This window comes from Priapulus caudatus, unplaced genomic scaffold, assembly GCF_000485595.1.
Source record: "Priapulus caudatus unplaced genomic scaffold, Priapulus_caudatus-5.0.1 Scaffold700, whole genome shotgun sequence".
NCBI classification, from domain to species: domain Eukaryota; kingdom Metazoa; phylum Priapulida; class Priapulimorpha; order Priapulimorphida; family Priapulidae; genus Priapulus; species Priapulus caudatus.
The window spans coordinates 134,911-160,152 of record NW_014577761.1 but is presented as its reverse complement, the minus strand read 5'-3'; the positions used below and the strand labels follow the sequence as shown (position 1 = coordinate 160,152).

Genomic DNA, 25,242 nt, shown 5'->3' with positions numbered 1-25,242 from the left:
ACACACACACACACACACACACACAAATGCGCGCGCGCACACACACACATACACACACAACACACACACAAATGCGCGCGCACACACCGCGCGTGTGTATGTGTGTTTATGCGTGTGTGTGTGGGTGTGTGTGTGTGTGTGTGTTGTGTTTGTGTATGCGTGTATGTGTGTGTGTTTATGCGCGTACACTACACGCGCACATAGACAGACACACATACACTACACGCACACACGCACGCATAGACCCTCTCAGCGTCAGTGTCGACTAGTCACGCACTAGTAGTAGTACTACTACTAATACTAGTAGTAGTACTAGCTACCCGGGTACCGCCACATTTCATTTGCGAAATTGTGGACTGGTGATCCAAACTAGCTAGCAGTAGCATTGTGCCAAAGTGGCCTCCCCTCACATTTTAGCAGACATGTCAAGGCTCACACGTTTTGGTCAATTCTCACGCTCTCAGTCTCATGCTCATCTCTGAATTTCTCACGCAAAAATTAAAATCAATAAATAAATAAGTAAAACCCCCTATTTTCAGTCCCAGATAACAGTATACTAGTATCGGAAGGCTAAGGTCCGATCAACAGCACCACTCCGCGGCCGCCCAGCTAGCTAGCTCGCTCCGGCCGTATACGTATATGCTTGACATCTCTGCATTTGCGAAAATTAGGCCAGGGTCTCGCCATTATGCCGCAAGTACACTTCCTATGCCCATCATGGTGGCAACCTGACTCCGAACCCCTGACCGGTATTGCGCATACTGGTGCGTTATATACAGCCGGTCACCGCCCTTGTGTATTGGCCTCGCGTATGACCGGCTGTATACAACGCGCCAGTATGCGCAATACCGGAAGGGCCTGGTCAGGGGTTCGGAGTCGGGTGGCCGCCATGATGGGTGTAGGAAAGTATACTTGCGCCCACATTAGGATTGTGCCGATTTATGTTATCATCATATAGCTGCTCAGATCACTGCCACTGGCACTGACCAGGCGCATGCAATTTGCAAATGAGAATAATTAGTTGTATACAAACCAAACGTCTAAACGTTGCCAGTTTGTTTGTTTGCAGCACTTGGTCACACATTGTTCATGAATAGACCTATGTGTCAGTAATTCCAGTACTCGTATTGTACTAGGTTGTTCCGATACTTGACGTGATTCTCTTCTGTGCTGTGGTGAACATGACATAATTATGTAGGCGTACGGAGCTGATGCCATACGGGACGCAGATCCAATTACCCTTTATAGGTTCGACTAGATAATCACTCGATAACATTTATCTATAAAGTTAGTACATGGATAGCACTGTAATTGTGTGCTGACTTGTAGTGCTGTGTAGTCATAGAGCCTTGTTGTCTCGTTTGAAAATATTCATTGCATTTGTAGGTGTCTCAATGCAGAGGCAAAGTACACCTGTCCACGGTGCTGCGTGCGCTACTGCTCAATCACATGTTATAAAGATAAGAAGCACGAGTCTTGTTCAGAGCAGTTTTACAAAGATTGTTGTATGCAAGAGCTGAACCAGTTTAAAGTAAGGTGAGGTTTGCTGGCATGCAATGCAGATAAATTTATTAATATCTTTAAATGTTTTTAACTAATTTCACGTAAGCCGATTCCATTGCTTAATTTCCAGAATTGCCACATTGGTTTATTATATTTTAAGGAAAAGAATGTAAGAAAAGGAATTATAACTGTAATATTATTAAAATTATTTTTTTTATCAGTCCTGATAATAAATCAAAGATGGTAGATATCCTCAAACGGCTTCATGAAGAGGAAAAAGAAGCAGGAGATTTTGAGTCAGCTAATGAGCAGCCAGATATTGAGGACAGGTTAGCAGGTATGTAACTACAGTGTTTTTATTTTTTTGTCATATTGAGTATTTTTTACAAGCACCTCTATTGATTTCTTGCCTTCACAAAAATCAATTAACTAGTTCTGCTGCATTCTGCTAGCACTCTTTTGTTGGATTAGGAAACAGATTGTAGATCTCCAGGCTTCTGTCCTGGGACCATAGCCTGGTTACACACCACCACAGATGAAAAAAATTGTAAATAAAGCCATATACATCTCATCTAGCTCAAATTGTTTGTGCATGTGCTTTGCTGTCTATAGGGCTCAACTTGGACACAGATTCTGATGAAATCTGGAATAGGCTGACCCCAGAGGAAAGGAACGAGTTTGAAAGTCTTGTAAATGCTTCCAAATTGGAGAGACTTGTCGAGATTTGGGAACCCTGGTGGAACAAGCAGGTATAGAAAAAAGATAAATGATACAAAATTGGTGGTATTTCTTTCGTATAAATTTGTGTATAATGTATTGAAATAGCAATGTGTTATTACAGTTTGAAAATATTAAATACATATAATTTATGTTATACTGTTTTCAACTGTCAGGACCAAACCCTAATACAAGATGTTGAAAAAAATGTTTTGGAAGAATTGCTCGAGAGGTGCCCCGAGATTCCTAAAACCATTCCAAAAATTGGACAACTTCTTCGGGTGAGTTTTGGCTATAATTGAAAAGAGGGTTCAGCCCAACTTGTATTGGCAGTCACCAGTTTATAAAAGCCACTTTTGGCATTCCCCCTGACTGGCTCTTACATACAGGTTTGACCATATTTAGTCACTTTTACTAAACTATCTCTGTATATGCGCCCTTACTATTCTGTTGTGGCAAGTAATAGATATGTGCTGTTCACACATTATAAATCAATTGCAATCATTTCAAACAAAATTAGCGACAGAAAAAAATAATTAGGATTTATTGTATTAATTCTTACCTTGCAGATGAAACCATCACAGTTGCTTGGGAATAACATCGTTGCCACCCTGTATGCATATGCATACATTGCCAGACTATACAATGGTGACTACATCTCTTTAGCGGTGCAAGCTGCTGAAACCATGTTGAATCTGTGCAAAGTCCTGTCAAGTGGTTACAACTATAGTACTGTCAGTGAAGCACTTATTGCAAGTGTGGATTCCAGTTCTCAGGTATTTACGTGAATCATTGTCATGCTGACTCTTTTATCATTTAATTATTTTCTGTCTAAAGCAGTGTTCTCCCCAGGAATTTCTGAAGGCATGTTGGGCAATTAGGCAATTCATCATTCATCGCCAATTGGAATTAATTCCTTATGTACGTAAGTGGCCCTAATACACAGACAAACCTGATAAGTCCAAAGTCGTAAATATCAAACTCTGAAAACAGCATGGTTGCATTGGGATTGTCAAAAGTAAACACAGCTGGAAATCGAGGCATATAGGTTAAGAAATTAAGGATTTATTGGTGGTTGCAAATTAGCTTTAGCTTTGAACATGTTGAAGTCATGTCAATCCTGACATGCATTAAAAGCCTGGGGAGAACCATGCAAAGGACCTGGTTAGGTGTGTTTTTGCACTCACACCGTGAAGCATTGGTCAAGGGTCGAAGTTCCTTCCTTGAAAGCTTTTATTTCGAACATAATTTCCAACCAGTCTCGTGTTTTCCCCACTTTTACGACACTTAAGCCTAGGACACACTAGCGATTCTGTACGCTGCCCGGCAGCGTATATATTCGCTCACGAATTTAGAACGCCGTACGAGTGTGGACACACTGTACGGTGTCCAACCACTTCCAACGGCTTTCCTAGCTTTCGTTGCTACACTTGATTGGCTGCTAAAAACAATCGCGTTCGAACACGATGATTCATTGCTGGGCGCGCTGGCGCTAGCTGGTCACGTGCAAGCGCATGCAAGCGCATGCGCCGTACGCAAGCGATGGAAAATCGTGCGTAAATATTCAACATGCTGAATGCGAGCGATCAGCCGGGCGTATGGGATCGCGTGCGAAATACGCTGCCGTGAGACCGGACACACCGCGCGGACCCTGGCACCGTATTTATCGATCGCAAGCGGCCAGCGTAGAAAATCGCACAGTGTGTCCTAGGCTTTACCGTTACTGCATGAGTAACAGCAACTGTTTAAAATAACGTTAACATGTTTTCGAACCTTCGCACTTTGCTATATTCACCAAAACATGCACAATTTGAGTTTTGATTGCTCGTTTTGATTACCGCCGCCATTTCTTGCAAATCTCGTGATAGGGCCATTAATCAGCCTTTTTGGCTTATCTTATCCTGCTGATATGTCGGTTGCTTAAAAGCAATTAATGTAACTTTACTAGCATATTTGTTTACCCTGCATATTTTATTTCCAGAGTGCCAGGCTTAACAGTCGGGAATATTCCACAGCAATTGTTCTTGATGTATGTAGAATTATGGAAGGACCTAGCAAAGACATGCCACTGCACTATATCATAGCTTCACTCTCAGAGATCCACAACCTTTTCACAATTGCCAAGAAATCGTTGAAAACGGGTAAATGATATATGTCAGAAAGCATTGTTCAGCTTTAGCACAGTACTATGAAGATAATAGTTCTGATCTACTAGTTTTACTAATTGTGTAGTTTGTAGTGTCAAAAATGAATTTAATGGTGTTAATTGGGAAGGTGTGATCACTCTAGAATAGCAGTGATTATTCCAGTCTATTCAATAATGTCTTTCAGCTAAAATTCAGGGTGGCACATCAGAAGAAAATGCACTTTTAAAAAAGAAATGTGGAGTTATCTTGAAGAAGCTGGACTTCTACCTCAGCTGGGTCCAAGACTATGGATTAGAACTCCAGGGACTACTTCCAGATATCCAAATTCAACATAGTAAGTTTTATTTTTATTTTATTTTATTTTGGTCCATCACAGAAACTTTAAAAAACCTATTGATTGATGTTAATGGTAAATATATGTTCGTTTGTTTACATAACTTTCATTACCTTTTATAGAATTTGAGCAACATAATATCAAGAGCTCATAATAGAGAAGAGTATGACACCGTTTTAACAGCGTTTTGCATAGTTTTCAACTTGTAAATATTCTATCAATATGTGAATAAATATATTAAAACTTTACCGTGTTTTCGTCTATAATTCTTCCTTAATGATATGACACCACCAATTTACCTGAAAATCGTATGTGTTCTTCAAAAAAGTTCTTTGAATACGACACGGTTTCACAGTTTTTCCAAATGTTCGCATGTATTCGGCGCATGTTGATATGCGGTGGCAGCACCAGGTTGTAACTAAGGGACGCTGGGGGCTGTTCGTATTAGGTAAGCACAGTAACAGCACTTGTTTCGCTTCCTTATCATCAGGAACACGATGGCAACACAGCTAAAATCAGCTGCTAGCTCGCCGTGAGCACACAATTATTTCTAGCATGCTGGAAACGCTACACGCTGAATACAATTCGATGCCTAATATCCCTAACAGCCCCCAGCGTTCCGTCATAGACAATAGAACACTAATCCGATAATAAACTTGCGCCGAATACATGCGAACATTTGGGAAAACTATGTGAAACCGTGTCGTATTCAAAGAACTTTTTTGAAGAACGATTTTCAGGTAAATTGGTGGTGTCATATGATTAAGGGAGAATCATAGACGAAAACAAGGTAAAGTTTTAATATATTTATTCACATATTGATAGCATATTTACAAGTTGAAAACTATGCAAAACGCTGTTAAAACGGTGCCATACTCTTCTCTGTTATGAGCTCTTGATAATATATAGCTGACAATAATAATTTGTGAAGTAAAATTTATATATTTTTCATTAATATTGGACCAAGTGCAGTATAATAGAAACTGTCACTTTATCTGAGCATACTAAAGGCGTTTCCTGTTGACCCCTGCTCAAATATTGCTTTAGCATCAGTTTTGCCTAAAATTCTTGTTCTAAATTTGATTTCGTAATAATTATGGACTCATGACTAAAGAAACTTTTTCAGTTCTAATTTCAGGGCTATGCATGCGGAATTGGAAATGTCTGCACACGTTACTAATGCAATATATTATTACAGTGTCATTTTTATTGGTCATTCACTCCAATGACATCTTTGCTAGTCATATCCTCTATTACCAATAATCTTGTGCCCAATCCCAGTTCCATGTGTCTATGCATGATAGTCCAAAAGTGTCATGTTATTCTTCTTTGCTTCAGAATTGATGGAAGTGGATATGTTTGCAATTCAGGAGCAGCAAAAGCAGGTCGAAAAGTGTATGGCAGACTTAAAACCAGTATGTGTAGAACATAAACTTATTGAAGAATTGTGAGGTTCATATTTAATATCCATTGATTGTGTCGCAAATATAGAGGAACTCTTTGGGACACCTATTAAAGTTATCGAACTTATCAAAGTAATTGCTACCATATTATCAAGAGCGTATTAAGAAGAAGAGCGTACATTGGTGAAATGCTGAAACCATGTTGCAGTATTAGTTGAATTAAGAAACTTTGCTTGTCTTATTTTCCTTGCGGTAGTATTGATCAGCTGTCCTACATTACTAATATAAAACAAACCGATTGTCCCTACGATGCTCCTACACTGAGATAATGAGCGATGAAAATTTGGTATTTTTGCCGCAAACCGACTCGAGATTCCTGTTGGCTGTGACCCTCTCTCGTGTTGTGGCCAGTATGTTGCTTCCGGTCGCCGCTGTGTAGCGCCATGGTAGCGCTGAGTCATTACGTCAGTACTACAGAGATTACTACATCCAGCGTGAGGTGAGCACAGGTGGGGTCATCACTATGGCAATCAATAACAGACGTCATTCATTCCATTTGTCAATCATTGACGGAAACACGTGAGGTTTGCCGAAGCTATCTCAAAGCGAGAGAGGGTCACAGCCAACAGGGATCTCGAGTTGGTTTTCGGCAAAAATACCAGATTTTCACTGCTCATTATCTCAGCATAGGGGCATTGAAGGGACAAGCGTTTTGTTTTATATTAGTAAGGTAGGACAGCTGATCAATACTACCGCAAAGTATCGTCAAAATAAAATGGGCAAAGTTTCTTACTTCGACTAATACTGCAACATGGTTTCAGCATTTCACCGTTGTACGCTCTCCTTCTTAATACGCTCTTGATATTATGTATTTCGTGTGAGCTTACTTCAACTGCGTGAACACGTTTGTCTAAACTGGCACTGTAGCTGATAGGGTCTATGTCCCCCAGGGTACTGCCGGAATGTACCCTTGGTACGGTCCGGTATACCGGAATGTACCCTGGTACTAAATACTACTATCTAATATGCCGGACCGTACCTCGCCTAACGAGTCTAGGGAATCGCCTACGCCTACTCCCTAACCCTAACCCTAACCCTAACTCTAACCCTAACCCTAACCCTAACCCTAACCCTAACCCTAACCATATCAGCTAGATAGTTACCAGGGTACGTTCCGGCAGTACCCTGGGGGACATAGACCCTATCAGCGGCACTGTAGTGTATATAATAAAATTGACTTGTTTGACAGAAAATTGCTGTACTAATTTTTTACTATTTAGTAAATTTCGTAAAAAATTAATCAGCAATTATGTGTTTCAGTCACATGTGATATTGTGAGCAATGTTATTCCATTAATTTCCAATAAAACTGGTCTAGACAATATGAAGTTGATTTTTATCATGGCAGCCTTGTGTAGCGTTTTGTGTCTTCCTGCGACACCTGAGGGCGCCACCAGTCGACACGTAGTGACTAGCAATAACCTTAGGTAAGAACACTCACCCCGTAGGTCCGGATGCGTTGACATGGCCGTATCGTTGCCACCCAGATTCCACTAGCCACCAGAGTGCCTCAGTGCTACTGCGCTCACTTCGTAGTACCCAACCCAACATTCGTTCCGGCTCCGGTGCGATAGCGTTGTTAGTCAACAATGCCACACCACAAACATGACAACGGGGCACCCCACCCCGCTCTGCTGGCCTTATGTTACGTCTTGTAATAAATGTCAACCCGGTGTATAAACAAAGACTATACAGATATAGGCAGAGCCAGACAAAGGGCTAAACAACCGGCAGGCTCTCTACTGCACGGCTGCTCACAGAATAGGCCAGATTCTATCCTGCACGTGAAGCGTTGGCACTCCCCTCTCTCTACTATTTCAGGAGTCCATTTAATACTCTACTCACTGTATTATTTACTCGCCCCACAACAACACTCAACAGGACAATACAACTGCCTACTCACCAACCGTAGCTCTTAACTGTGGCCGACTCTCTGCGGGGTCTCACCCACAAGCCACGTCGAACACTGGTGAACCGTATGGTACTGAACCAGTACACGTACGCTAGCTGTCGTCACCATACTCCCCAGTCTCTGCACACCACTCAGCCGGCCTCTCCACTCTATGCTCATACAGAGTGAACTAGCTACATGCTACGGGGCCTACCTCACTCGACTCCCACCACAAACTCGAATGTTATTTCTCTAGACGCCTGACACGAACTCCACTGTTACTTTAGACAACTCCCGGGACAAAAAGTGGGTGGCTAACCAACCCAACATGGCTGCCCCCATGTAGGGACTCGACTATCCACAACAACAATTGGTGAGCAGGAAAAACACCACGAAAAAGCACACTAGTAGACACCAGACATCACAAATAATTATACAATCACAAATACGGAACATTAACCCATACCCTGCCCGTGGTTCCCAGTGAGCTACCTCACAATTACCTAGCTGGGAACTGTGGTGACCGGTGCCACTGCCACACTCCTCCCCTCTTCAAGATCGACCGTCAGGTTGATCCCAACAACGTACCTGGCGGTGCACCGGCACCCGGCGTGGAGGAGCCCAGCTGGATCTATCTAGGTGCTGGCTTGTCTCTCCTCCGCGCTTTCCTCGCCCAGCTCTTCTCTGGGTGTAGTGGCGACGAGGTGCCTCCTGTCGCCTCTCTTCTGTCGCTGCATCCGGACTCTGTCTCCTGGCCACCTCAGGCGCGGGCGATGAGTTCCGTCTTTCGGCTGCCTCCCTGGTCATCGGAAGGTCGGCTGGGACTGCAACAGCATTCCCAGGAACTCGTTGAACTTGGCGGTGGTGATGTTCGAAATGGGGTCGCCCTCAGGGGGTGCCCCAGGCGCCTCCAGCGCGTGCATCGTCGTCAGCAGCTGAGCTAGCACTTCTGACAATGTGGGCACCTCTAGCGGTGCCTCCACTCTCATCGGCACGAGCCTCGCATGCGAGGTCGGCGCGGGCGTTATCTCCATCTGGATACTCATACCCGGGCGCGGGCACACAGGACATACTGTCGTTTGGTAGCAACTAAGAAAAACAAAGGGAGTGATACACCCATCAGTATTTCCAGTGCACGTCCGCGCAGGCGCAAGACTACTACCCTCAACGATATACAACCCTCACGGTCGGTACAGATGAGTGCATGGCGTTTCACACAACCACAGTGCTTTGTGCAACTCACCTCATTTTCTCCCCCATTACCTCTACAGGAAAATCAGGACTCTCTCAGGGATCCGTCTTTCGCTCGCCAGCTCACTCCCTGACCTGAAATTACCTGAAACACACTTATCACGTGCCACGTAGCATGTGAACACAGCAATATCAGCCTTCCCCCTATAGGCCTGAAACCCTATCAGCTCTCAGCTCGTGAAATACGTCGGAGTTTACTAACCACTCCCTCGACTATCAAATGGTGCGGATTCCGGAGTTTTACCCCTAAAACTCCGGAATCCAGCTCAAACTCCGACACTAATTGGGAACAAACCCCAAACTCGTTCCGATCAAGGGTAATAAATCTGAATGCCCGTGGGTAAGTAGCGCGGTACCAGCCGGCTAGAGAACACACGTGACGCAACTACCTCGGGTGCCCCCAACAGCCACTGCTCGAATCAGTACGGTGCAACATTCCACGGATCATAGGGGCGCTGACCAACACGGGTCCGTAGCAGTATGACGACAACACCATCCCCTTGTCGGCATGTCTCACACAACCACGCCGGGATAGTAACTCCGGGAACTACAGACTGCATGGAATCGTTACCAACCATGGCAAGCGAATAGACTGCCAACAACCGAACGCGAATTAGCTACCAATCAATGGCTAGCTCCCCACGAACCAACAGCCACTCCTCGGTCTGACAACATCTTCTACGGGGACGCATAACCGTAGTGACACGGAGCTTTCACTAACCTCTTGCCCGGTGCACGCCGCACTGGGTTTGAGAACTCAAAACCACCCAAACGGTCCCTCGATTGCCCAGCTACCAGTGGCCCAGAACCTACCAGAACCTCCTCAGAACCAGCCTGAGGGCCGACCACTTGCTGCAACTTAACCGCTTGCGTCTTGAGGCTAGAACGAGAAAATCTTGAGCCAACAACCTCGTCCAACTCTGTGTCATCCATCACCTGGGAATCCGTGCCGTGCAGATCAGGTGCACCTTGACCCGCCACGTTCCCCGGACTACCAGACTCTCCACCAACACCCGCGTCAACACCAACTGCCCCATCCCCCAACCAGGAGACTGGTGCATCCACACCCTCGTAGACTTTCAGGTTATCTACGGCCACAACTCTCACTACATTATCAGGGGAAGCCTGAATCCACCTAACGTTACCCTTCTGCAATATCAAATAGGGCCCTCGCCATGGGAGCCCCAACTTAACATCTGCAGGAGGGTAGAAGTACCAGACCCATTGACCCGGAGCAAACGCCGAGGTACGCACCTTACTGTCATAACCCCTCTTCTGACGTTGCGCCTCCTGACCCAAATGTGTTCGAGCATAGGCGTGTGCTTCTCGAGTCGCACGCTTGACCCACTCCACAAACTCAATAGAACAGACCTCATCTGCCGAACCCGGAGGGGGGTCGAACATCAGATCAATGGGCATCCCCACCTCATGACCAAACATCATAAGATTAGGGCTAACCCCGGTACTTTCCTGGGTTGTACCCCGATACGCCGGTAAAACATACGGCAAAAGGGTATCCCAGTCATCTCGTCGCTCATTAACAACCTTACTTAACATATTTTGTAAGGTCCGGTTGAACCTCTCAACCAATCCGTCTGACTGAGGATGGTAGGGCGTCGTTCGAGTCTTCTCGATGCCCAACAGCAAACATACCTCGGTAAACAGACCCGACTCAAAATTTCTTCCCTGATCAGAGTGCAACTGACTAGGCACTCCAAAACGAAGAAAAAGCTCAGAAACCAGACAATTCGCTGTTGTCTGGGCAGTCATATCCGGCAAAGCGAACGCCTCCGTCCACTTAGTGAAGTTTTCACAAGCCACAAGGATATACTTCATGCCGGATGATGTCTCGGGAAGTGGACCCATGAAGTCAATGGCCATCCTCTCCCACGGTGCCGATGAACTCCGCTGACAGGGGAGCATTCCTCCGATGTCCCGGCTTCCTCCTGCTACACAAATCACACTTCCGAACCCACCTCAAAACATCCTGCCGTATACCCAGCCACGTAAAACGCTGCCGGATCCTAGCCAAACTCTTCGTGATGCCGAGGTGTCCACCAACTCGACTGCCATGCAAGATCTTGAACAACTCCCAGCGCATGACCGGTGGGACCACCATACACAAAACATCACTGCTTGGCCGACAGTCCAAAACCTGCCGAAGATAGAGCACTCCCTCATGGACCTCTAGACCATCCCAAAGCTCCCAATAAGCTCTTCCCTCGGTAGACAAAGATGACAAATCAGATGGTAGGACGGACACCGCCCGCTGCCAACACCTTCAAGACAGCAGCGATGGCAACATCTTCTTGCTGCCACTGACGAATCTGCTGCGTAGACCACCGCGACAAGACACTATCTAACTCAGCGTCTGCTTCATCCGCAGGAGCAGCCAACTGATGCTCATCAACCGAGCAAACAGACTTCGCCCCCACCTCAAGGGGTAAACCATCCTCCGATGGATCAACGATCGTGCTCGTATCGACCACCCGCTCTGCGACTAACGACGGGGGATCGTGAGAGACGCGACGACCAACTGGACCCACCCTAGGAAGACGACAATCCGGACAATCTTCCCTCTTACACTTTCGGCACACGGGCTGACGTGACAAGCCATCAGCATTGCCATGAAGCTTACCCGCACGGTGCTCGATTCTCATGTCAAATGTATCCAGAAAAGCAATCCACCTCGCCACTACACCCTCTGGCTCTTTGAAATTCAACAACCAAGTCAAAGAAGCATGATCGGTTCTCACCAAAAATGGACGACCATACAGATAGTGCCGAAATTGCTTTACGAAAGTCACCACAGCAAGTAACTCCCGATTGGTCGTACAGTACCGTCTTTGAGCTGCAGAGAGACCCTTGCTTCCGTATGCAATTACCCTCTCCGTTCCACTCTGGAACTGTGACAGGACACCACCGATGCCAGTAGCACTAGCGTCAGTGTCCAGAATAAACTCAGCATCCGAGCGCGGATACGCCAATACCGGCGACGATGTCTGCAGCAATCTCAAGCCGCGGAAGGCCTCCTCACATGCCTCCCCCCAACGAAAAGGCATGTTCTTCTTGGTCAGCTCAACCAACGGTCCTGCCAGGGTCGCAAAATCAGGAATAAATCGCCGATAGTAATTAGCGAACCCTAGAAAACTCCGCACATCAGCAACATTGTGTGGACGACTCCAACTCTCGACAGCCTGGAGCTTGTTGGGGTCACACCGGATACCATCACCGGAGACAATGTGCCCCAGAAAGGCAGCACTCCTCTGAAAAAGCGTACATTTCGAAGGCTTCAGCTTCATGCCGGCATCTGCAATCCAACAGAAACCATCACGGAGATTGCTAATGGCTCGATCGAAGGTCTTACCAAAAATGATGATGTCATCTATGTAAACAAGACACTCCGTTCACAGCAGACCTCGAAGCACACACTCCATCAACCTCTGGAAGGTCGCCGGTGCGTTACAAAGACCGAACGGCATAACGGATAAGCAATAGAAACCTCTCTCGTCCCAAACGCAGTCTTTGCAGCATCCTCCGGATCCATCTCCACTTGCCAATAACCCGAGGTTAAATCGAGAGTAGAAAACCAACTGGCGCCGTCCAAGGAATCCAGCGTATCATCGATCCTTGGCAGTGGATAGGCATCTTTACGGGTAACGTCGTTCAGCTTGCGATAATCTATGCAGAACCTCGTCGAGCCGTCCTTCTTCGTGACCAACACTACCGGGGACGCCCACGGACTGCTGCTGGGCCGGACGGTGCCGGATGCCAACATCTTATCGACCTCCACGTTCATTATCTCTTGGCGAGCCAACGGACATCTACGTGGAGCTTGCTTGCTGGGATAATGAGCGCCAGTATCAATCCGGTGCTTGACCATCCCCGTATGCCCAAGCTGTTCACCAGGAGCAGTGAACAAACCCGCATACTCTTGAAGCAGAGCTGAAACCTCACATCTCTCCCGCCGAGACAACCCAGAGTCAATTGTCTCAAACATTACCCGCATATGCGTCGGCAAACCAGAACTGTCCGGAAGAGGCGAGGACTCACCGAACTCACCGGTGCCCAACCGGCTCACAACCCGCACAACCTCGAGGTGAGCCAATAACTCCCCAGGCTCAAAAACTACATCCTCATCTCCTAAATTCAGGACTGAAACAGACACCTGGCCATTACACATGTCTACCAGACACCGTGCCATCAGGATACCCTTGCCATCCAGCCCTGAAACAATCTAACGGCTCTACCATTGCAAGGCAATCCTCTCCCCAGGGGGTAACTGCCTCACCCATGATGATACATTTATGCCCAGCAGGGATCGTTACGCGATCCACTGCACCAATCTCACAAGGAACTAACCCCGGGCTCTCCTGCATAACATGCAATGTATCACCGACAGTCAAATGCCCCCTACGGACAACAATCAGGCAATCGTAACTTCTTAGGAAATCCATTCCCAGCAAAACTCCCCGAAGGCCACTATCCATCACGACTAACTGCTAAGTCAGCTGTTTGTTTCTCCCGCGCCACTCTCCGCCGCTAGAGGGGTGGCTAACCAACCCAACATGACTGCCCCCATGTAGGGACTCGACTATCCACAACAACAATTGGTGAGCAGGCAAAACACCACGAAAACGCACACTAATAGACATCAGACATCACAAATAATTATACAATCACAAATACGGAACATTAACCCATACCCTGCCCGTGGTTCCCAGTGAGCTACCTCACAATTAACTAGCTGGGAACTGTGGTGACCGGTGCCACCGCCACTTGTTTTGCATACGGTATTTAAAACGCATTGGCTACGGGTACGGTAGCCGTCGGTCGTTGAAGCCCCTTTTTGGCATTAGGGTTAGGGTTAGGTTTAGGGTTATGGTTAGGTTTAGGTTTAGGGTTAGGGTTCTAGCTCATCTAAACTCTCAAATCGTGAATTTATTTCCCAAGGCGTTATTTCGAAATCTGGCGCCACCGCCGCCATCTTTGTCTCGTTAAGTATGAAAGCGAATGGACTCCCGTACCCGTAGCTTCGAGACATTAAGATACGGCTACCGTACCCGTAGCCACTGTCTATTTAAAAAATCTCACATAGACACTATGTCACTGTAGGCGTAACCCATGCACAGTGTACGTGTGAAACTTTTTACTGCAGCACCATAGAAATAATATAGATAACCATAGGCATAGATTAGTCTAAATAATATACTGAACCATAATACATCAATTAGTAACATGGTTCAGTTGCATTATAAAACAATATATACAAAATTCGTAACAATTTATTAAACTCGAAAACAAAAAGATTGGTTTATTATCTATCGGCCATCTTTAATTATAAATTCGTACTATGCACTTGTTCAGGTGGCGAAGCGGCAAGATGGCGACCACCTTGACTATCTTTGCCAGAAAGATTTCGCCTTCTGCTTTGTTTCTTGCGAAAAGGTCGTTTTGTCCTCAGCAGTTGTCAATGTAAGATATCATAAATTTGAGTGCTTTGCGTATGATGTTGTTATGATGTCATACATTACACGTAGTTAAATACGCGACAACAACTCGGCCCAACCCGATTCACAGCAATTCTATGGAGATCATTATGAAATCATGCACGTAGCTATTAACCGATTCTTTTTATATTAGGTTCTTCTATTTCGATTAGTTCTACTGCAGAGGTAGTTGGTGCAGCCTAGGCTAAACTTAAAACTTAAGTCACAGCATTGTCAGCAACCCTAACTACGTAAAACAACCGGCCCAAGCCTAGTTTAGCACCCTGGTGTCTCGGTCTGAGATTGCACCGGTCTGAAATTATCCCAGCATGTCGTGCGCATGCGTGACGCATGCGCAGTAGCACTGCCACTGAGTAAATAAGACTGCCGCGGTCACATTCATGCAGCGTCTTAGCGCCATTTGTTGTGAAACTTGTGATTCAATGATAAATCGTTTTTTGAACTGAAAGTGACCGGTGTGTCGACGGCTGCTCGTGTACATTGTACTGTCGATAGCGAAATGGTCATGTGCGTGTGACAGTGTGTGTAGTAACGAGTATATATATATATACTACACACACTGTTACACGCACATGTACTGTTGATAGCGAAATGGTCATGTGCGTGTGACAGTGTGTGTAGTATATACTACACACACTGTCACACGCACATGTTAAGTCACCCAGGTTAAGATGTAATTTGGCTCAAGGGGTCGTTGTCGTAACAGGTACTACAGATATGTACCCGAGGTACATATATGTATACACAAAGTGTACCAGACTTGTACTACAGAAGTGTACCCTAACCCTAACACTAACCCTAATCCTAACCCTAACTCTAACCCTAACCCTAAACATACCTCATATAAAAATATAAACATAATACTAAACAACCTAAAACTACCTCGGGTACATATCTGTAGTACCTGTTACGACAACGACCCTTCGTGCTGTAATTTGTGGGAACAATTCCAGCCCAGTCTGAGATTACCCCAGTCTGAATTTACCCTCCTATGGGCACCCAGCCTGGTTAAGATATAATTTGTGGGAACAATTCCAGCCCGGTCTGAGATTACCCCAGTCTGAATTTACCCTCATTTTGGCCAGACTAATCTCAGACTGTGACTGCAGCAGTCTCATTTATCCAGCGCTACTGCGCATGCATCACACATGCGCACGATGTGCTGGGGGTATTTTCAGAACGGTGCAATCTCAGACCATGACACCGGATTAGTTTAGCACATATCTATGACGTATGAGCCCAAACAACCGGTGGCTTGCAGTGTCCATATTTTGCTTACTATTGCCTATAATATATGCACTGCCACTAGTATTACAAAAGATTTGTTGGTTCAAAAATATCTTGTATTATCAAAGACTGTATACAATACGATGGGACACTTCAGTGGATTATTGTGTCAGGGGCGATACTAGTGCCGACTAATGGCAGGCGATGCATTGAAAGCTTTGAATGGCACGAAGCATAGCAAACATACAGTGGAATGGATCATCAGTTGTCTGCTAAGAGAAGCGCTATACCAAGATGTTCTGTCGATATAATATTGCTAATTAATTGTTATTATATTGATATTTCTAGTACTCGCTGTTAGTTCAAGGTATTGGCCACTCTGAATCAACCATTACAAATGTTACTTTTTACACATTTAAGGATACTCTCCACCTTTTGCACTGGTATTGCTCTAATGAAGATTAAACGTTTATTGACGAATGAATCGAATCAATCACACGTTTTATTTATAGAGGAGATATATTGCTATGCTCAAGCCAAAAAATTTCATGAAATTTCCAGCACCTAATTATGTTACCACACACATTTTGAATTTTTATGTAAACATGGTATTTTGGATATTTCTTAATTACCACAAAGAGTGAGGAAGCAAAATTTTTGCCACAGGTTAAGCACAATATGTACCAAAATAGCACATCAGGATTTTTTGTTTAAGTTTCATATTTACTGAGAAAAATGAAAAAAACTGCTTAAAAATCAAGTTGTGTGTTAGAATTGAAGATCTTTGCGAGTAAAGAGGCATAACTAATAAAATATGGCACTTAATAACAATCCCTGACTCACATTTTTACAGCAATATGTTACCATTAAAACGAGTGTAAAATTAAATTAATCCAAGTTGTAATCACAGAGAAATATCCATTTATACATCGGCTACTATGTCAGAAATCGAAATGAAGAAATCATCGTTTTTCTATTTTTCACAATGATCGACCGCCCGTGTGCAAAATGGGTGAACGAATGTGAAACATCTACTGTTAGTACTTACTGTGACATATCCATGACTAACTGACACCACTAAATTGGTAATATGTTCCATGCACCTTGAGAAATTACGAGGTTACCACCGCACTTTCATGCAAAACGTGCATACGATGTGTAAGTACTGCATGCCGTTACTAAGCTATGTGTCAACAAACACGCGCCTAAATGCAAGGTGTGTAACAAGAGAAACGGGGCTATTTTCGGTCGCGCGGAAATTTCAACTATCACTGGCAGATGACAGCTGTAGGAGGGTTGATGCTGAATGATACTGGCTTTGTGAATATCATGAAAATTCTGGTTGTATCATGTCTCTGACATCATCAGTGACGTCAGCTGCTGCTCACTACACGTGTACGCGGGCAATCAAAACGCTCTAAAAGTTCACATGTACCGTTATATGCAGAAATGAGCATATACAGAGGTGGCGCATAGTGTTAGCCATCGAATAAAGTTGAAAATGAAAAATCGGTAAAATTTTGCCTAAAACCTTGAGAGTATCCTTAAATGATCCTACCATCCCAACATTGTTTCACTTCCTGACATTTCATTTTGTAGTGTCAGACATGGCAGCTCATGGTACCCGGACAGGGAGTATCTTAAGACGTTTGATGGTCCAGTTATGTACCCTACAGCTGATGCACTGGCTGAATTAAAACCAGCTCCATGGAATAGTATGTATATTGTGACAATGTGAGATTTGCAATTTTGTCGCATAACATAGTAGTTACATGTGAAATATTTTTGGCTTGGTGTTAATTACATGGAAATGATATTACACATAAGTTATGACCCTCCCCCCCCCCACATGACGTCAGTACAACCTGAAGAACTTTTAACCAAATGCTGTATTAATTGTATCTGGTGAAATCATCTTAAATGCTATATTTCTGTATGACAATTGTGAGTATAATTATTATATTGTACTGTATGCAATCTTTATTATAACCTAATAAATTCCAGACAAGCAAGTACCGACCGAGAAAACTGTGAGAAATCTTATCTTGAACTTTGGCCCTCAGCATCCCGCTGCCCATGGTGTGTTAAGACTTGTTTTACACCTGGATGGAGAGGTATGAGGGTCTGGGAAGGGATTTTACATAACAGTTGACATCACATTATATTTCAAGGGTCATATTAAGGGATATTATGTTGTTACCTCATAGTATGTTTGAGCAGCTCAGTAACCTAATTTAGTGAGGTCGTCTATGTCGACTACATTAGGCTAAATATTTATGCTGTTTGGTATTGCAGACTGTTATGCGTGCTGACCCACACATTGGTCTCTTGCATCGAGCGACAGAGAAACTATGTGAACACAAAACGTACACCCAGGTTTGTTGTTTCTTTTTTAGCTCATCTGACATAGTCAGATGCAGCTTGTAGAATCGCATGATCGTCCGTGCGTCCGTGCGTCCGTCAACAGTTGGGCACAAATCTTAACCGCTCGACGTACGGTCACGATATTCGGGACGTGGGGGGGTAATCCGAAAACGAGTTGGGATGTCGAAGCTGGGGGTCAAAGGTCAAAGGTCAAGAGGTGTAAAATAAGGGGTAACATTCACTCCTTAACTTAAAGGCTCACAATGCGCATACAAACGCTAATTTCTCCAGTACTAGACTAGCAAGTACTTCGTGTCATGCATAATCAAACTACCTTATGACAAAATAAACTCTAGTTGCTCCCATTTCACTGCGCATTTGCTTAAAACCCACAAGAAAGAGGTGAGAAAACTGGCATTCTGGCGGCAACACGTGGTTTGCGCCAAACAAAATAGCTCGGAAGTCGGTAGGTGACGTCAGCATGTTTTATCTTTGCTGCGCCGCTACGCTGTACCGCTGCCACGGTTGCTTGGGATTGGCGGGAACTGTCACACATCGAGAAATTTCAACAATTGGAAGGTATTTTCAAAATACCTTTTATAAGACAAGTGCAGTGAAATGGAGGAACTAGAGTTTATTTTGTCATAAGGTAGTGTGATTATGATGCCACGAGTATTTGCTAGCTAAGTACTGAGTAATAGGTTGGATGCGCATTGTGAGCCTTTAAGGTATAGGGAGGAAATGCAGAATTGCGGCACAAATCTAACGGCTCGACCTAGGCTTGTGATAGTGGTGTTATAGGCATCATGGTAGGAAAAGCCATCACTGTGCCGAAATGGAGGACCAGGTCCAAGGTCAATGGCACAGGGCAGATTTAGACATTTTCTGAGGACATGGTTGACGAGCAATTGAAAACTTTTATTGTTTCAGAGGTGACCTACCATTTTTATGCTTTTATGTGAAGGACCATGAAAATGTGCTTTCCACTGACGTGCGAAGAGTAAGTGTCTGATAACCTTTTTGACCCTCAAGAGGAGGGTTTAAACATGGTTTTGTTAACTGTTACTGTGTTAGAAAGAATTTGACTGCTGGCGTTGCTAGTAGAATCTATACATGCCTGATGTATGAGGCTACAATGTCACAAGGAAATTTCAAAGCTAAAATTTGCTTGAAGAAGGTTTATGCTCTTAAATCGTATAATTTCTATGGCATTCTGTACTGTCAGTGTTTTAATATGCCACTGCCAGTGACCACTGCCAGTGCATGTGGTGGTGATAATTGGTGTAGTTTTTGCCTGCGTTAATTAGGTACAGGTGGCAGCTCTCTATTGCAGCCTGTAGCAGGGTTAAACATTGATTTGTTTCTTAACTGCGTTGGCGAGTACCTGGTTGTGGAACGTCTCCCATTTTACAGTGAAATTCCACACATAATCTTACTTGAACAATGCTTACTTAGGAATAATGAGATGAGTTATATATGAGATTCTGTAGTGTACATTTGAATAGTTGGAATAGTCACTAGCACTCTTAGCACTCTTAGCACTTAGCTTAAGTTACTTAGTTTAAGTTACTTAGCTTAAGTTACTTAAGTTACTTAGATTAGCACTCTTAGCTCTTAGCACTCTTAGCACTCACTAGCACCCAGATGAGCCCAGCCGCTCTGCGGCTCTTGTTTGGCATTATACCTGCATATATATAAATCTGTAATGGTGCTATAAAACACGATTCTTGACGTAATCTAGTTCAGGAAGTTCCTCAAAAACAAGTTATTTTTATGTGTAGTATTAGTCATTAAAATTATCTAACAATAGGTAGGTACCTAGCCCTGTTAGTTACTAAATAATGAAATTGCAGTGGAAGAGACGAGTAGAAAAGTTCCTAAACCCACCACATAACTGGTGATTTTTGTGTATATAGGCACTGCCTTACTTTGATCGTTTGGACTATGTGTCCATGATGTGCAATGAGCAGTGCTACTGTCTGGCAGTGGAGAAACTACTCAACATTGAGGTGCCACCAAGAGCTAAGTGGATTAGAAGTGAGTGTCGTTACATCTCCTGTTATTTGTGTGGAGTTGGCCATAATTAATTAGAGGTAAGGGGCAACCAAACAACCTATACTACCAAATTTCTGGCTACAATCGATTCACATGGGTAAAACCATCTGTTAGTTTTCATGGTAAGAATAAAATTGGGGAAAGGTCCCAGTTCTGCCTTACTGATGTTTATGATAGCTGAAATGTGAAACCTAAAAAAATACGGGTGTGGCTCCTCCATAATTAGAAGGCATACAATAAGGCTCTTTGTATTGCTATGTAGTAATTATATACAGTAGTTAAGTAGTCTTAAATTCACAGTTCATGTTATGGGGAAAATATCTATTACAGCTAAGAGCCATTCTATATATTCCTGATCTTGTTCACATATAGTAATGGTATCGCTGGGTGCTACAATTGAAGCTACATTAGAGTTAAACTAGTGATAGTTTTGTTGTTTATCATTTTGTCATTGTGATATTTATAATATAGTGTTGACCAGTTTGCTTTTCCATTGTATTTACATATGTAAAAATGATAGTTATTATTATTCTATTACAGCTTTGTTTGGAGAGTTGACCAGAATTGCCAACCATCTAATGGGCATTACCACCCATGCTCTAGATGTAGGAGCTATGACTCCTTTCTTCTGGATGTTTGAAGAGAGAGAAAAGGTATCATACAGCATACTTTTTTTCAGTGATGGTCACAAATATTTTTTGGTTATATCGCAAAAATCTCACTTTGATGTTATCTTCCTATATATCAGATTTCAAGCATAGTAATGGAAATGCACATGTGAAGACAATGGTTTACCATTTGTGCAACAATAAAAAAACGTTTTTGCGAATGTGATCGCGACTTGCAGATGTTTGAGTTCTCTGAGCGAGTGTCTGGAGCACGTATGCATGCGGCGTACGTGAGACCAGGTGGGGTGAACCAGGATATGCCTCTGGGCCTAATGCAGGACATACACCAATGGGCTTGCCAATTCAGTGAACGGCTAGATGAGATGGAAGACGTTCTTAGTGGCAACAGGATCTGGAAAAATCGATTGCAAGACATCGGCGTTATTTCTGCAGAAGATGCGCTGAACTATGGTTTCAGGTGAGGTTGAGTTCGTCTTGCGAATACCGATAGTCACATGCTGTCTTCTTTGCAGATGCAGTGCGGATAACATTGAAAAACTCATTAACTCGTTCTTCTCGTAACAATGGTAGAGCAAATCTAAATCACTTCTTGTACGGTGTTTTTTTATTTTATTATTTGATGTGTAGGATGAAGTCTGTAATGTCATAGTCATCTCTGAACTGTGGGTGTGAGCCTGTGCTCATTGGTCAACATAATGATGCCAACTTTTAGTTAATGTCATGGGAATATCAAAGGGTTTAAAGTGTGTGGAACTGTGAAAAGCAGTTTAAATTTGTGTTTTTTATTAAATCCCTGTGAACAGAAGTTGTATAAAGGCACCAATGCACCCATCATCTAATGTATTTAGTGAATGTCTTACGTGACCTATATAAAAAAAAATTACATGTAATGTGATACCTATGGAAATTTATGCTGTCAAAATTGATTGACAACACTTTTGTTACTGTAAAGAAGATTTGAGCACAACCAGTAATATATAATCGTATAACCTGATGACATGTACTGTGTTTGGATCTTTCAGTGGTGTTATGTTGAGAGGTTCAGGAATCAAGTGGGACCTGAGAAAAGTGCAGCCCTATGATGCTTATGATCAGGTTGAATTTGATGTACCAATTGGGCTTCGTGGTGACTGTTATGACAGGTAGGAGTAGTGTGCATAATAGCTGTTGCTCTGTGATTTCCTTGTTTCAGTACCTTTTTTTAAATTTTGATCTGTCTAGTTGCAATGGATGTGTATACATTTGTTTCTCGAACATAGATGGAGCCACTAGTTTTCCTCTGAAGGCAGTTGCTTGTTGTAGTGTAGACTTACTTATACTATAGAAGATTAAAACGAGAATGACAACATTCTTTTTTGGGACATCAAAATTTCTTTCGTTGTTTGCAATAGTTGTGAGTGTAATTCAGTCTAATATGCGTGCTTGTAGGTACCTCTGCCGTATGGAAGAAATGAGACAGAGCCTTAGGATTGTTGAGCAGTGTCTGAACAAGATGCCTCCTGGTGAAATTAAGGTTGATGACCACAAGATTGTTCCACCATCACGAGGCGAGATGAAGGTGAGTGCCAACAGTGGCCAGCTATGCACTGTGCATTCAGTTCAATGTTAACGACAAGCAACGATCAGTGATCGTTTCGTTTTTATAATTATTTCTGCTAAATAGTTATCTAAGTTGACCCATCAGTATGTTCTGGTACTGTAATAAACGTGTCTGTTGTATGAGATTAGTGATATGGGAAATCAACATGAGAAGTTTTGTTGTCTGGTTGTAGGATTCCATGGAAGCACTCATCCACCACTTCAAGCTGTTCTCGCAGGGCTACCAAGTCCCACCAGGGTCAACATATACAGCCATTGAAGCACCCAAGGTAGAAAGCAGTCTCACTTATCACATCATGGATTTCGCTCGCTAGGATTACATTGAATACGCTAGCACTAGCTAACTACTAATAGCACTCAGCCCCAGCAAAGCCAAACCCATCAGGCCCATTTAGTTATCTCAATTTTGCCTTTTTTCCACATCATATTCTTTGACAGAGTTGAATAAAAAGTGAGCTCTTAATACTGCTCTTGGGTTGTCTGACAACAATGACGATTTATGTCATCTTCTATAATTATTCATATTGTGCTTATTAATAGGGAGAGTTTGGAGTTTACATAGTCTCTGATGGAAGTTCAAAGCCATACAGGTTAAAAATCAAGGCTCCAGGATTCGCACATCTGGTATGCATATCTTGACATTAATATTCCCATCGTTGTTGTATTGGCACTCGCATCATGTTAATGTAAACGTGGATTAAAAGAATCAATGTGTGTGGCTTGCTCAGTACTTGAATGCCATATTTCTATAATTTGATCCAATATTTCGGTCATGTGCTATGCCTAATTGAGTACGCTCTTTGGTGATGCTCAGGTACAGGCCGTTGCAGGGTGTAATCTTTTAATGACGTGTTTGAAAAATATTTTCTTGTACTTGTCGTAGTTTTGTTGGTGCAAATAATAGATATCTTAGTTGCATTCGTAGCGTGGCACTGTTGGTAACAACTAATGTCCATTTGTCTTATATTTGCAGGCTGGTTTAGAAAAGGTCTCTCGCGCTCACATGCTGGCAGATGTCGTTGCCATCATTGGTACTCTTGACATTGTGTTTGGAGAGGTAGATCGCTAGAGCACGCATATGCCCTTTCAGTGTGGCATCTCTGTATATTATTCAGTGTAGTATGCACCTGAAAAGCTAGAGAATTGTAAAATGCTGCGCTTTCACTCTGTAAAAGTTTCAAGAACACAGCAGAAATGTAAGTGAGAGTGACAGAAGCGTAGGTCGAACGTTCCATCCTATGGTTTTTCTGAGGTATCCGATCAGAGAGGTAAAAATCTCGACTTCATTTGCATGTGTGCCCAGAATGCATAAGAATCGAGAATTTGATCGAAGGATGGAATTTGTATTGCACAGCATTGTCATCTTGGCTTAATGTAAATTATTCTAAAACTATTGATGTCAGTGATTTTCCATTTGCATACTGAACAGGGCAGCTTCGTCACTAAAATTTTCCATCATTGGCCCCAAAACACACATTTTGCTGTGGTAGTCTAATAATTGATTATTGGACATGTGCGTAGTGGATAGATGCATTAGGCAGGGTTTTATGCTTTTGGACCTCATGGCGATACTGGTTGAAAGGTGATTAGCCGTGCTTGTTAAACATACTGTGACCAATGTGAATCATATTGTAGAAAGGGAAAAAGAACACTCTCCGTACACACGTTCAACAAAATGGAAACTGTTGTTTGTCCAACGTCTCTGCTACTGGTTTCTAAATAAATGCGATGTTGTTACTGTTGGAAAATGACTGCTTCTGTTATAATGGTTATAGTTATTACTATTAGTTTATAAATGCCTTTATTTTCCATTAGAAAGGTACATGATAATTATAGGTCACATGATAGAAAATGGTGACTCACAGTGTGCAAGAAAATTTGACAACCACATTTATTAATTTGAAGGTTGACTGAACACAAAACCTTTACGAAAATCACAACCGACAACATAATCCAAAATGTAAATTTTACAATATCTGCTTGTTTTTTAACTTGATGAAACAAGACATGCAACTACGATAAAATTGTCTAAAAACTGAATAAAGTACGAACGTGTATATACTCTGCTGGGTCCATAAAGTGGCAAAAACAATTTGCAGCTAAAAACAGTGTCAATATTTCTACTTGTTTCGTGCTATTGTCATGCATATTCTGTACTCACAAATATATGTTAAAGGACCCATACTGCAAGCATCTGTGTTAATCACATGCATCTTCGTCAGCAAAGGCAAGAGTAAATTGTAAATTTGAAAAATTTCAAATTTACGAAATAAGCGTTAATATGTATAATTAAATTCTTTCATTTGTCATTAGTTTAAGGATACAACTTTTACCTTATAAACACAAGTTTTTACATACATGCACATGTAAACTAAACATTAGTAAATAGAATATAAAACTAGTACTTTTAGCTACATCAGTTTTCTATGAATAACAATAGTTATTCCAGATACCTTGCAAGTAGTAAGGTTGAGTAAATGTACCTCTTGGGTCTGTAGTTTGTACTATTTGTATTACTATATATATATATATATATATATATATATATATATA

The 25,242-nt window shown here is 43.0% G+C and overlaps 2 protein-coding genes across 2 annotated transcripts in view; both read left to right on the top strand.

Moving 5' to 3' along the window:
* LOC106812917 (zinc finger HIT domain-containing protein 2-like) overlaps positions 1 to 6,577 on the top strand; it is a 7,287-nt gene extending 710 nt beyond the window's left edge. Inside the window, exons 2-9 of the mRNA XM_014816927.1 lie at positions 1,387 to 1,536; positions 1,725 to 1,840; positions 2,116 to 2,252; positions 2,397 to 2,501; positions 2,790 to 2,996; positions 4,202 to 4,361; positions 4,552 to 4,701; positions 6,040 to 6,577. Of these exons, the coding sequence (XP_014672413.1) occupies positions 1,387 to 1,536; positions 1,725 to 1,840; positions 2,116 to 2,252; positions 2,397 to 2,501; positions 2,790 to 2,996; positions 4,202 to 4,361; positions 4,552 to 4,701; positions 6,040 to 6,152 (1,138 nt within the window). The 3' untranslated portion in view covers positions 6,153 to 6,577. The remainder of the gene's footprint in view (positions 1 to 1,386; positions 1,537 to 1,724; positions 1,841 to 2,115; positions 2,253 to 2,396; positions 2,502 to 2,789; positions 2,997 to 4,201; positions 4,362 to 4,551; positions 4,702 to 6,039) is intronic.
* Positions 6,578 to 14,666: 8,089 nt separating this feature from the next.
* On the top strand, positions 14,667 to 24,437 carry LOC106812919 (NADH-ubiquinone oxidoreductase 49 kDa subunit-like). The gene is made up of 12 exons (XM_014816930.1): positions 14,667 to 14,780; positions 17,642 to 17,757; positions 18,047 to 18,156; positions 18,338 to 18,418; positions 20,323 to 20,443; positions 21,002 to 21,114; positions 21,309 to 21,547; positions 22,113 to 22,232; positions 22,519 to 22,648; positions 22,863 to 22,958; positions 23,230 to 23,313; positions 23,663 to 24,437. The coding sequence occupies exons 1-12, from the start codon at positions 14,689 to 14,691 to the stop codon at positions 23,756 to 23,758; spliced, it is 1,398 nt and encodes a 465-aa protein (XP_014672416.1). The 5' UTR covers positions 14,667 to 14,688; the 3' UTR covers positions 23,759 to 24,437.
* The last annotated feature ends 805 nt before the right edge of the window (positions 24,438 to 25,242 follow it).

Bases quoted from the DNA above. Each gene is read 5' to 3' on its own strand.
- LOC106812919 (XM_014816930.1), top strand. From the start codon at position 14,689: ATGGCGACCACCTTGACTATCTTTGCCAGAAAGATTTCGCCTTCTGCT. The intron at 21,548-22,112 runs GTGAGGTTGAGT...TGGATCTTTCAG, and splicing joins GCGCTGAACTATGGTTTCAG to TGGTGTTATGTTGAGAGGTT. The intron at 22,649-22,862 runs GTGAGTGCCAAC...GTCTGGTTGTAG, and splicing joins CATCACGAGGCGAGATGAAG to GATTCCATGGAAGCACTCAT.